This window comes from Megalobrama amblycephala, linkage group LG17 (assembly GCF_018812025.1).
Source record: "Megalobrama amblycephala isolate DHTTF-2021 linkage group LG17, ASM1881202v1, whole genome shotgun sequence".
Lineage (NCBI taxonomy): Eukaryota > Metazoa > Chordata > Actinopteri > Cypriniformes > Xenocyprididae > Megalobrama > Megalobrama amblycephala.
In genome coordinates this window covers 4,806,773-4,820,410 of record NC_063060.1, presented here as the reverse complement: position 1 = coordinate 4,820,410, position 13,638 = coordinate 4,806,773, and the positions used below count along the sequence as shown (strand labels likewise).

Sequence of the window (13,638 nt, the reverse complement as noted above, 5' to 3'; positions counted from 1 at the left end):
GTTTTCAGTTCAATGCAAGAGTAATTTTTTTTTTTTTAATTTAGAGTTTACAGTACAGTTTACATTTTGCGATGATATAAAAAAAATAACGCATTCAACTTGAGCTCAACTTTATGCAAATGAGTAGTGATGCGCTGAATACAAATGGGAGCACAGAAAGCACAGCTTTAGGTAAGAAATGATTTATAATCAATGCATCAAAAAACAACTGAATTGTTACACCCCTAACATTTACAATATGAAGCATTATATCCAATATAAATAAGTTGAACCTTCATTAGTTAAGAAGTCCTTGACGGAGAGCCATGTCTTATTGTTACAAACGAAGCTCCCATTGCCGGGGTAGGTGGAGTTAATGCAGTGGGCGGGGCTACGGACACACTTCTGTCGTAGGATGCCCATAAAGAGCTGTAGACCAATCAGAGCGAAGACACTGAGACAGAAAACGGTGAGGATCATCACGTCCGCTAGCTTTTTAACCGACTGGATGAGAGCACCGACAATGGTCTTTAAACCTACAGAAGTAAAAAAAACAAGAAGGTTAATATTAAATTCAAATATATGCAATATACACATTTTATCTTATTACTGAAGCTAGAGTCTGTATAAAAGCAAAGCAGATAGTGAACATGTCCCTCACCTGGGATCACTGATATTGTTTTTAGAGCACGCAGAACTCTGAACGTCCGTAATGCTGATACGTTGCCGAGGTCCACAAACTCTGTCACATACCTGGAAATAAAAAGACTGCAGTCATTCTCTGATTGAGCCCCTCTTCAAAAGAGTGCATTGATTTATATTCAGTCAAAGATAATCATTTTGACTCGTGCCTCAAAAAACAAAATTCAGGTTTACAGTAATGCACTTGCAATGGATGTCATTCAGGAGGGTGTAAATATAATATGTGCAGATTTTATTTTTATTCAAGTGCTTATATCAATTCTTCTTTATAAAAATGTGTCTTAATTGAGTTAAAGTCACCCTGTATTCAGTAATTTTATCCCTTAAAGCTCATCTTTGATCACCAAAATGACATATTTAAAAATATTTTTAATATATTTATTTATCATGCCTTAAAGGTGCCCTAGATTCAAAAATTGAATTTGTCTTGGCATAGTTAAATAACAAGAGTTCAGTACATGGAAATGACATACAGTGAGTCTCAAACTCCATTGTTTCCTCCTTCTTATATAAATCTCATTTGTTTAAAAGACCTCCGAAGAACAGGCGAATCTCAACATAATACCGACTGTTATGTAACAGTCGGGTTGTACGCCCCCAATATTTGCATATGCCAGCCCATGTTCCCAACATTATGAAAGGCATTACACAAGGGCAGCCAGTATTAACGTCTGGAGCAGCACAGCCGAGTCATCAGACTAGGTAAGCAAGCAATAACAACAGCGAAAAATGGCAGATGGAACGATAATAACTGACATGATCCATGATAACATGATATTTTTAGTGATATTTGTAAATTGTCTTTCTAAATGTTTCGTTAGCATGTTGCTAATGTTTTGTTAAATGTGGTTAAAGTTACCATTGTTTCTTACTGTATTCACGGAGACAAGAGAGCCACTATTTTCATTATTAACACTTGCAGTCTGTATAATTCATAAACACAACTTCATTCTTTATAAATCTCTCCAACAGTGTAGCATTAGCCGTTAGCCACGGAGCACAGCCTCAAACTCATTCATAACCAAATGTAAACATTCAAATAAACACTGTACTTACGTGATTAGACATGCTGCATGAGGAACACTTTATAAAGATCCATTTTGAGTGTTATATTAGCTGTGTGAACTTTTTTTATGTTGTTTAAGGCAAGCGCGAGCTCCGTGGGCAGGGAGCGTGAGCATTTAAAGGGCCAGCAGCCCTGAATCGGCTCATTTATAATTATGCCCCAAAATAGGCAGTTAAAAAAATGAATTAAAAAAAAATCTATGGGGTATTTTGAGCTGAAACTTCACAGACACATTCAGGGGACACCTTAGACTTATGTTACATCTTTTTTGTAACTCTACCGCCCTTGCTTCATTTAGTACGCGTATCTATGAATATGCTAATTAGCCCCGCCTCCACTCACTCGCACGAGCTCAGAGATCCACTCGGTCAACTACTGAGGTAAGCACTGCACAATGGTATTGCTTTTTTACAACGTCCCTCACATAACAGTAATTAATATGATTAGCCTTTTACTTGACTATGTTATCAAACAGCTAATAATGTGTTGCTAATGTTACACAAACCATGTTCCCATTCACCATGTCAGAGTCAGACAGCTGTCTTCTAACAATCAGTATCATTACAAACGCTTTGAACAACTCAGAACATCAGTGGAGAAAGGCATATAGTTCATCATAACATCGTAATATACAGTACAGTCCAAAAGTTTGGAACCACTAAGATTTTTAATGTTTTTAAAAGAAGTTTCATCTGCTCACCAAGGCTACATTTATTTAATTAAAAATACAGTAAAAACAGTAATATTGTGAAATATTATTACATTTTAAAATAACTGTTTTCTATTTGAATATATTTCACAAAGTAATTTATACCTGTGATGCAATGCTGAATTTTCAGCATCATTACTCCAGTCTTCAGTGTCACATGATCCTTCAGAAATCATTCTAATATGCTGATTTGCTGCTCAATAAACATTTATGATTATTTTCAATGTTGAAAACAGTTGTGTACTTTTTTTTTCAGGATTCCTTGATGAATAGAAAGTTCAAAAGAACAGCATTTATCTGAAATACAAAGCTTCTGTAGCATTATACACTACCGTTCAAAAGTTTGGGGTCAGTAAGAATTTTTATTTTTATTTTTTTGAAAAGAAATTAAAGAAATGAATACTTTTATTCAGCAAGGATGCATTAAATCAATCAAAAGTGGCAGTAAAGACATTTATAATGTTACAAAAGATTAGATTTCAGATAAACACTGTTCTTTTGAACTTTCTATTCATCAAATAATCCTGAAAAAAAATATTGTACACAAATATTTTGTACAATTGTACACATTAAATGTTTCTTGAGCAGCAGATCAGCATATTAGAATGATTTCTGAAGGATCATGTGACACTGAAGACTGCAGTAATGATGCTGAAAATTCAGCTTTGCATCACAAGAATAAATTACTTTGTGAAATATATTCAAATAGAAAACAGTTATTTTAAATTGTAATAATATTTCACAATATTACTGTTTTTACTGTATTTTTAATTAAATAAATGTAGCCTTGGTGAGCAGACGAAACTTCTTTTAAAAACATTAAAAATCTTAGTGGTTCCAAACTTTTGGACTGTACTGTATATATATACACCTGCTATATTGCTAAATCTACCTGATTTGCTTCAAAGTGGTCATGGTTAATGATATGCTAATACCCGCCAGCACGTTGACGTGATTGGTTACTAGTTAGTTTGTGATGTCACACAGACACCAGTGATTTCAAACCGTGGGTCTTTAGATCACTGCAGTTTTAAAGAGAAAAGACTCAGCAATGGTGTTAATTATGAATTTGCACATGGTTTGTCTTAAAGCATATTAAAAACACCACATAGACATAAACAACATTAAAAACTTGATTTTCACCACAGAGGGACTTTAATAAAGTTTCTCATTTGCCTTTTTACCTATAGGACTACTTGTCTAGGCGGATGAACGTCATGTTTTGTAACAACCTTGGAAAAACAGTCCCTTCCTGATATCCGTATGCATATCATGTGTAAGTTACAGTAAACTTGTATTATAAGTGCTTTATTGTACATGTGATTTTTGTTTGAATGATTTAATGTGGTAACAGCTTGTCACAGATGCTGTACATACAGTTTAACATTAAAATCGTTATATGCTGACTCCATTTCACCACGGTATTTCTCTAGTTAAGAGTTTTGCCACCAGTGAACATGACGTCTGAAATCAGCTCTGTCCCCTCGTGACTTTACACAGAGACACCGCAATAATCTAATCAGCTGGGCTTTATGGGCTTTGACCATTTTGCTAAATTAATAACAAGCGGAGCGGATATTTTGGTGTCACACACTAGCAGCAGATTGCTCCCACTGTGTGTGCTTACAGACGAATAATTAGTAATTTAACATCATCAGAAGACAACATAATGCACAAGGATGGCAATATCAGAAATATTTGACCTTGTGGATTCATTGTTTGGTCCCCGTGAGAAAAACAGCTCATAAATCATAGTAAATTATGTTTTTTGAAAATGTAAGTATGTAGAAAGTTTTCTGTGATGGCTAAGTTTAGGGTTAGAGGATAGAAAACGTCATTAGCTCATTAAAAAAAATCATTACGCCTATGGAATGTCCTCATAATGATAGGAATATAATAATAATAATAATAAATATTTATTATTAATTAATAGGGTAACACTTTAGAATAAGGTTCATTAGTTAACTACATTAGTTAACATGAACTAATAATGAACTGCGCTTATACACATTCATTAATCTTTGTTAATGTTAATTTCAACATTTACTAATACATTATTAAAATCTTGTTAACATTAGTTAATGCACTGTGAACTAACATGAACAAACAACTGCATTTTCATTAACTAATGTTAACGAAGATTAGTAAATACACTAACAAATGTATTGCTCATGTTAGTTAATACATTAACTAATGTTTAACTAATGAACCTTATTGTAAAGTGTTACCATTAATTTTATTATACATGTTTTTTGTTTATTTAATTATGTTTGTAGTAAGTCATAAGGGCACGAGTGGGTCACAAATGTCCAGGTGTCTTGAGAAAGAGTGCATCTGACATTTATCTGACCCTACAAAAGTTTAGATGCAAAGCATGAGAAGAAAACAGCTTGGAAGGACAAACTAGAGCGGTTTGTTAATGAGGGGAAATGTTCATCCTGCAGTAGTCTGTCTCTCTCTTTCAGTTAATCCACTCCTCTGATTTGGTTGAGCTGTAATGCTGAATATTTAGGTCACCTGACAAATCTCTTTCTGGATACCTGCGTCCCTTAATTTACATCTTTCTTGATTCCTCCCTCTTTCTATTCCGCTCAACTCCAGTCTCTTATCTCCTTGGTTTGGTGTTCAGCACCAAGGACAGCTCCACAAATTGTTGTATTTCTTGGGAATATGATATGCTTATCTACTTTAACCCATTTTAGCCCACCGGCAACTATAGTTGCCGCAGTGTATGGTTGTCATTTTCCTTTTGTAAGTTTTTTTCTAGATGTTTTCCATGTTTTACTTCTCAATGACATGCAAGAAAACATCCAAATAAAGGATTTCAAGAACAAAAAAAAGGTGACATGAGGCTGTCAACTTCAAACCCCTACTTCAAGGAAGCATAGCGAAGGCAAACCCTCCCAAATAAAAGTAATTTTCATGTTAATATTAGGAATTTTTTGTTGACATATATATATCTACGTAATCATGAGGGTCTCTAGAATCATCCAAACAAAACAAATCTTACAAGAGATCTATAGTTTTTTGTATATTTAGTCAAAAGTCCAAGCGGCAACTATAGTTGCCGGTGGGCAAATGACTTGTAAGTACATATATCATGGGGAAATGGGGTATACTGTGTTTAATGCGTTAATAAATCAAGGTTATTTGTCTTGTTTAGTGCTTTTTGCTTTCATAATATTTTATATTGTTATATATTATATATTTATTTTTTAATTTATTTATTTTTTGTTTGTTTGTTGTATGTGACCCTGGACTACAAAACCAGTCATAAGGGTCAATTTTTTTAAATTAAGATTTATACATCATCTGAAAGGTGAATATATATAAGCTTTCCATTGATGTATGGTCTGTTATGATATGACATTTGGCCGAGATACAACTATTTGAAAATCTGGAATCTGAAGGTGCAAAAAAAATCGAAATATTGAGAAAATTGCCTTAAAGTTGACCAAATGAAGTCCTTAACAATGTATATACACTCACAAATTTTTTTTTTTATATATTTACAGTAGAAAATTTACAAAATATCTTAATTAGGATATTAAGTAAAGATCATGTTTAATGATTTTTGGTATTAAAGAAAAAAAAAAACAATAATTTTGACCCATACAATGTATTGTTTGCTATTGCTACAAATATATCCATGCAACTTATATATTTGTGGTCCAGGGTCACATATAGATGTAATTTTTTCTAATGAACAATGTAATTTAACTTTTTTTTATTCACAATGCTCTGTTGGAGCAACTTAATGGCTGCACTTTGTTCTGCACTATGTTCCACCACTTTAAAACAAACGGATTTGTTGTTTGTTTTGTTTTCAAATTCAAGAGATTATAAATTAGATGCAGCTTTTTTGTGTTCACTTCAAATGATCTTCAACTTTGATTGATCTGTTGATCTGTTGAAAGCAGTTATTTTGAGTTAGATGCATAAATGTTCTCCTCCTATTCGAATTTTACATTGAGGGGTACATACAACATATTTGCCCACCAGCAACTATAGTTGCCGCACATTCAAACAAGTTTTTTAAGAAAAAAAAAAAGAAAAAAAAAAAAAAGGGGAAAATAAATGCAGAACATGTTCACATAGGACACTATTAAAGGTCCTGTTTTTCGTGTTTTTTTGAAGCTTTGATTGTGTTTATAGTGTGCAATATAACATGTGTTCATGTTTCGCGTGTAAAAAAACACAGTATTTTTCACATAATTTACTTATCTGTATACCGCTGTTTCCACTGTCATAAAAACGGGCTGATGACTTCCTTGTTCTATGAAGTCCCTCCTTCAGAAATACGTAACGAGTTCTGATTGTGCCAGCGGTTCCTGTGTTGTGATTCGACAGCAGCTTAGCGAAAGGTCACGCCTCTTACCATAACGTGGAGATGCACGCGCTCAGTGTTATTGTAAACATGTCTTTAATTTTACCCTATCAATTTGAGCCGGAATCAGACCCGGTGATTGGACTGCGGGATGAAAATAACAGCGTTTCGACGACATGGCGACAAACACACTCTACAAATGCAACTCTTGTGTATTCCTGTGGGCGGAGGTTAGTCAAAAAACTGTTTTAGTGACGTCATTAAAGAAGGAAGTAGAGGGATGTAGTCCAAACTGGCCGTTCGATGTAGGCGACTTCTGTTAAATAAAATATCTCGCTTGGCATTGAACTTTGAGCTTTAAAATTTTACAGATTTTATTTATACTCTAACGACAACATTACACACTAACTAAAGTTTGAAACATGGGATCACGAAGAACGGGACCTTTAACAGGACTATATGCATGAAACCATTCAGAAAAATTTGGGCACAAATGGGTTAAGAACAGTCAGTTATTTTGTTTGTAAACCCTTGTTCACATTTTCATTCAAATATGTTTAAAAGGCATACATACAAAAAGGGTTACACTTTATTTTAAGGTACTCAAGTAACGAGTCATTTTAATAAACATGTACTTACTATAGAGTTACTGTTAGGGTTTGGTTTAGGGTTAGCTACTTGTAATTATGCGTCATTTACTGTTATTACTATATTAACGTGTAACTACGTCACCATAAATTGTTACCACAAAAAAGTTCCACTGAGATTTCAGAGGTCTGTCAGAGGGCAAACATTTCAGTGAATAACTACTTAAATTTAAGTCTGTTTCTCTCTTTTTACATTTGTTATATTAACCACTTAACCACCCCACACCCTTAAACATACCTGGCATTGTAAATGATGAATATTATTGGCCCTTTGATGCTTTTTTGCCTCTTGTAAGGCACTTTGGATGCATAAATGTACACGTAAAGGAGCAGCATGAACATTAAGCTAAACTTCTCCATGTGTATTCCAGAGAAGAAAGAAAGTCATACAAGTTTGGAATGACACAACGGTCAGTAAATTATGATTTCTGAACCACAGCTTTCAGAACAGACATTTCTTTTAGTCTTTATCCATTAATAAAAATGAAATGTCACACTCACGCCATGACGATGACACTGAAATCCAGCCAGTTCCATGGGTCTCGGAGGAAGGTGAAGGGCTCTATGCAGAACCCTCTGGCTAAGATCTTAATCAGAGACTCGAATGTGTAAATGCCAGTGAATGTATACCTGAAAGAATACAAGAGAAGCATGAACTATTTACAGTGAGCTGTGTTACCAGTCACTACTAACTGGACTTTTTTTAAAGGGGACCTATTAAGTCTTGATTATGTTTTTGAGCTCTACTAGAACAGATTTTCATGCTTGAATGTTCAAAAAAACATTTTTGTCCTCATATTCTCCATTGTTGCAGCTCCTCTCTTCCCAGTCTGTCAGTAACGCTCTTTTTAGTTCCTGTCTCTATGAAGCCCCTCCTTCTGAAAAGCACAATGTGCTCTGATTGGTCGCCTGGACCAGTGTGTGTTTGGTCAAGCATTTTGAGCGTGTTAGGCGTGTAAGTGTTTATTTCTGCTGGAAGAAACTCAATGGAGGCATTTCAGGGAGTTCAGAAACAGTGATACTGATATAGAGAATAACTCCCGTTGGAGTGTCTCTGTACTTTGCAACTTTGCAGAACTTTTTCACGCTCAAACAGCGACATTACACGCTAAAGAAAGTTGAACATGTAAAAAAGCATAATAGGACCCCTTTAAACATACATACATAGGCTAACATTCACACAGTGATTATTTTGATGCAAGTGGTGAATTGTTAACATGCTGCATGCTCAGATTCAGTCTCTTAAAAATTTATTCCATGCATGCATATGATGTTTTATTGGAGCTGGGTCAGACTCATCGTGGCTTTGTATTAGAGTATCAAGAGACATAATCAGTGAATATGGAAACTCCAGTCATCTGTTAAAATCTAGGCCAGGGCTTAGACACCGGAAACTTGTGCTACGCAGCTTTAGCTTAAATTTAACAATTTCATCTTCAAAACATAACAGGAAGTGACATCATGGAAATGTGGCATTCCTGGTGCTGCAGGCAGAATGGCGACAGCAGGCTTATGATGATGCAACTCTTACCAATGTGGTTATCAGGACCCTAGCAAAGCATTAAATTAAGACGAAAACTCTTTTTAGCATTTCAATACACATTCTGAAGCACACATGCAGGGTTTCTGAGGGTCTTAAAAACAACCTTACACAAATTAAGTCCTTAAAAAGTTCTTAAATCAAAGCAGAAAGTCTCAAATTCATAAAGTTATGGCATTAAATGTTGCAAGCATTGCAAAAAAATTAATATCTTCCTCAGTATTTTTGTCCTGTTTTCCAATACAAATATCTAAACAGCTTTGCTACGTTTACTTAAAAGGGAGCGCGAGATTTAAAGGGGCCGCAGCCTGAATCGGTGCATAGTTAATGATGCTCCAAAATAGGCAATTAAAAAAATGTATAAAAAAACATCTATGGGGTATTTTGAGCTGAATCTTCACAGACACATTCAGGGGACACCTTAGACTTATATTACATCTTGTAAAAACTGATTCTAGGGCACCTTTAAGAATCTTTAGACAACTGCATTGAAAACAAGACAAAAATACTGAGGAAGAACATCACTTTTTTTTTTGCAGTGAGATCAGAAGATATAGTAAAAGTTATGTCCAGTGGTTGGGAGCAGAGTGATTCAAGCTACTTATTTACTTTTTTTTTTTTTGTAAAATAATTAAAAAAGTAATGAAAATCTGTTGGAAGTTGTATTTTCAAATTCTGAAGTGTTGCTAATACAACTCATTGTGTTTCTCCCTAGACATTTACATTTAGAGAACATACTGATATATTTTCTTCCATTCAATATATTCCTTAAATTTTCTTTACTTGGACTTAAAGGCCCGGTTTCACAGACAGGGCTTAGCCTAAACCAGGATTAGGCCTTAGATCAATTCAGATATTTAAAAAGCTTTTATAAACGTACACTAGAAAAATCATTACTGGTGTGCATCTTGAGACAAAACAATGACACTGACATATTTTAAGACATGCCAGTACAAGTTGCTTTCAGTAGAAACAGCTCAAACATGCATTTTAGTCTAGGACTAGCTTAAGCCTTGTCTGTGAAACCGGGGGAAAGAGGTCTTGAAAAAGTCTTAAATTTACCTTCATAAAACCTGCAGAAACCCTGTTATGGATGCTAACATTATATTCTTGCGCATTAAAGTCAACACAAAATGAATGTACATTGATTTCTCATTAAATATCCTATTTCACTCAGAAATGCATCATTTTATAAGTAAAATAGGTTGTAACCTTACAATGCAAATAAAGTAAATATGCAGCTGTTAGTAGAGTTTTAAACGGTGAACAAATCTCTCTACTAGAGATAACCAAAATGATGCAGTTGCGATGGCAGTAGTAAAATACAAAATGTTCACTGTAGTTTTAAATATATATACACTTAAACATTTAAAAACAGGTCAATAGAGTAAAGGTGTTGCTTACTCTAGGTATTTGGTCCACAGCGGAGGATCCGACATCGCCATGAAGCAGCAGTTTGTCAAAATTGTGCACATGATGAACAAGCTAAACAAAGTGAACAAGTTAAGGAAATGAGCAGCAGTTCAGGATTGTGCACTATTCAATACCATTCAAATTAAATTTCTAAAATTGAAAAACAGGATGCAGAAAAGTAATTTGAACTTGGATATAATATAATATAATATAATATAATATAATATAATATAATATAATATAATATAATATAATATAATATACATTATTTTTTGTTTAAAAAAATAATTTCTGTTGTGCAACTATGCTGAATTTCTTTACAATTCAGTGAATTTTGTCCAACCCTGCAGAAGTTTCTTCTGATCTCAGAGTTGAACTTTCCACATCTATGTCAACATGCACTGGAAAATGTCTGATGCCATTTATTGTCATACTTTCAGATTGGCTGTGCCTGTGACAACAGTTACGGATAACCCTAAAACATCTCCAAAGGAAAGGGGTCATGACATGAGAAATCAAATTTGCCTTGTTCTATTGACATATAAGAGGTCTTTGTACCATTAAAACATCCTGCAATTTCATAGCTTAAAATGTCCTCCTCATTATAAACAAAGCATGTATTTAATCAAGCTCCAAAAATGTCTCGTTTGGATATTGTGGGTTCTGTGACTGGGAAAAGAATGGGTAAATTTTGTGATCCTGACACTCAGAGTAATATGACAAGTTGTGCTCTGTCTCAATTGCATGTATCTACTTTTGTGTCCTTAAACGCTCTTTTTTGGGGGTCGACAGCTGCATCACAAACCGTAAGTAAACGATTTCATAATGCTTTGTCTGTAAATGATGGTTTTATATGGATAATGTTTTCAAAACACTTCCTCACATGCAATAGCGAGTGGGTGTTGATACTGTTCCCTAAGAAATGACACTAGCTAATCATAACAGTGGTCATTTAAAGGAGCCAGATAATTTCAGACAGAGGTCGAAGTGAACATATTAAAATAAAATAAAAAACATGTCATGACCTCTTTAAGTATGTTGATGTGTAGTAGGCCAAACTACACAGTAAATGAGGACTTTGCTAATCTAAGGTGTACAGTACGTCATGTCTTTAAACAAGTTGCTATCCTGTAATATTCATGATGTCATTTATGTTTATCCTAACTGAAAATATGGAAGGATTTGACCATAGTGATTGGCAAGCAGCTGTTCATTCACTCTCTTTTCTATGTATTTGAGGTTTTAATAGAGCCTGAACATGGACACAGTTTGGGGATTTTCAGAGCCTGTGGCATTTGAGGATAAAACAAGATATCGCTGGCCCTGTCTGAACTGCTTATAAAAAACATCCAGTCAGAGGAGACGCTGCGTCGAAACACGTTTGGCACAGTATAGTGTTTAAACTATATGTGGGTCATTCTGCAAATGCTCTAAAGTATTGCTATTATCTAGAACATTTAGCATTGATGCCCTAATAATAGTAACATAGTATAATTTACATTATCATAATTTTTTTGTAAATTTCTTAGAGCATGAAAATATAGAAAATGGGCTGGGATAGAATAAAGCCACTTTTCCACAGTCAGGCCGAACGGTTACGGTTATATTTACACTTGGTTCTGTTGTCTGTCACCTGGCTACCAGTTATCAGCACCGCAATGGAAAATGGCTGGACCGGATCGGCACCGAATGGAACGGTTAAGCAACGTTGAAAAGCAGCTTTATTATTCTATTTTTTAAATAATAATAACAATTTTACAAAGACTTATTGAAAAGTATAGCCTATAACACAACTGATAATGTTGTCAAATTCAGATTAAATATTTTTAGTGTCAGTAATGTTATGGTAAAAATAATTATTTACATTTTTTTTTATTTCTATATAATTTTTGTCAGTACAAACAGGGTAATTCAAACAAATTCAGAGTAATTAAATATTTTTACAAAACTGTATTTTTAGTGTCAGTAATGTTATGGTAAAAAAAATAATTATTTTATAATATTTTTATTTATATATATTTTTTGTCAATACAAACAGGTTAATTCAGACAAATTCAGATTAATTAAATATTTTTACAAAACAGTATTTTTAGTGTCAGTAATGTTATGGTAAAAAATTAATATTTTATAATATTTTTATTTATATATATTTTTTGTCAATACATACAGGTTAATTCAGACAAATTCAGATTAATTAAATATTTTTACAAAACTGTATTTTTAGTGTCAGTAATCTTATGGTAAATATAAATATTTTATAATATTTTTATTTATATATATTTTTTGTCAGTACAAACAGGTTAATTCAAACAAATTCAGATTAATTAAATATTGTTACAAAACTGTATTTTTAGTGTCAGTAATCTTATGGTAAATATAAATATTTTATAATATTTTTATTTATATATATTTTTTGTCAGTACAAACAGGTTAATTCAAACAAATTCAGATTAATTAAATATTTTTACAAAACAGTATTTTTAGTGTCAGTAATGTTATGGTAAAAAAAATAATTATTTTATAATATTTTTATTTATATATATTTTTTGTCAGTACAAACAGGTTAATTCAGACAAATTCAGATTAATTAAATATTTTTACAAAACAGTATTTTTAGTGTCAGTAATGTTATGGTAAAAAAATAATTATTTTATAATATTTTTATTATATATATTTTTTGTCAGTACAAACAGGTTAATTCAGACAAATTCAGATTAATTAAATATTTTTACAAAACAGTATTTTTAGTGTCAGTAATGTTATGGTAAAAAATAAATATTTTATAATATTTTTATTTATATATATTTTTTGTCAATACAAACAGGTTAATTCAGACAAATTCAGATTAATTAAATATTTTTACAAAACAGTATTTTTAGTGTCAGTAATGTTATGGTAAAAAAATAAATATTTTATAATATTTTATTTATATATATTTTTTGTCAGTACAAACAGGTTAATTCAAACAAATTCAGATTAATTAAATATTTTTACAAAACTGTATTTTTAGTGTCAGTAATCTTATGGTAAATATAAATATTTTATAATATTTTTATTTATATATATTTTTTGTCAGTACAAACAGGTTAATTCAGACAAATTCAGATTAATTAAATATTTTTACAAAACAGTATTTTTAGTGTCAGTAATGTTATGGTAAAAAATAAATATTTTATAATATTTTTATTTATATATATTTTTTGTCAATACAAACAGGTTAATTCAGACAAATTCAGATTAATTAAATATTTGTAC

The 13,638-nt window shown here is 32.6% G+C and overlaps 1 protein-coding gene across 1 annotated transcript in view; it reads right to left on the bottom strand.

The window, feature by feature from the left end:
* scn12aa (sodium channel, voltage gated, type XII, alpha a) overlaps window positions 1-13,638 on the bottom strand; it is a 74,578-nt gene that overhangs the window by 41,864 nt on the left and 19,076 nt on the right. The window contains exons 4-7 of the mRNA XM_048162616.1: window positions 10,375-10,464; window positions 7,932-8,060; window positions 641-732; window positions 273-515 (exon numbers count right to left, since the gene is read on the bottom strand). Of these exons, the coding sequence (XP_048018573.1) occupies window positions 273-515; window positions 641-732; window positions 7,932-8,060; window positions 10,375-10,464 (554 nt within the window). The remainder of the gene's footprint in view (window positions 1-272; window positions 516-640; window positions 733-7,931; window positions 8,061-10,374; window positions 10,465-13,638) is intronic.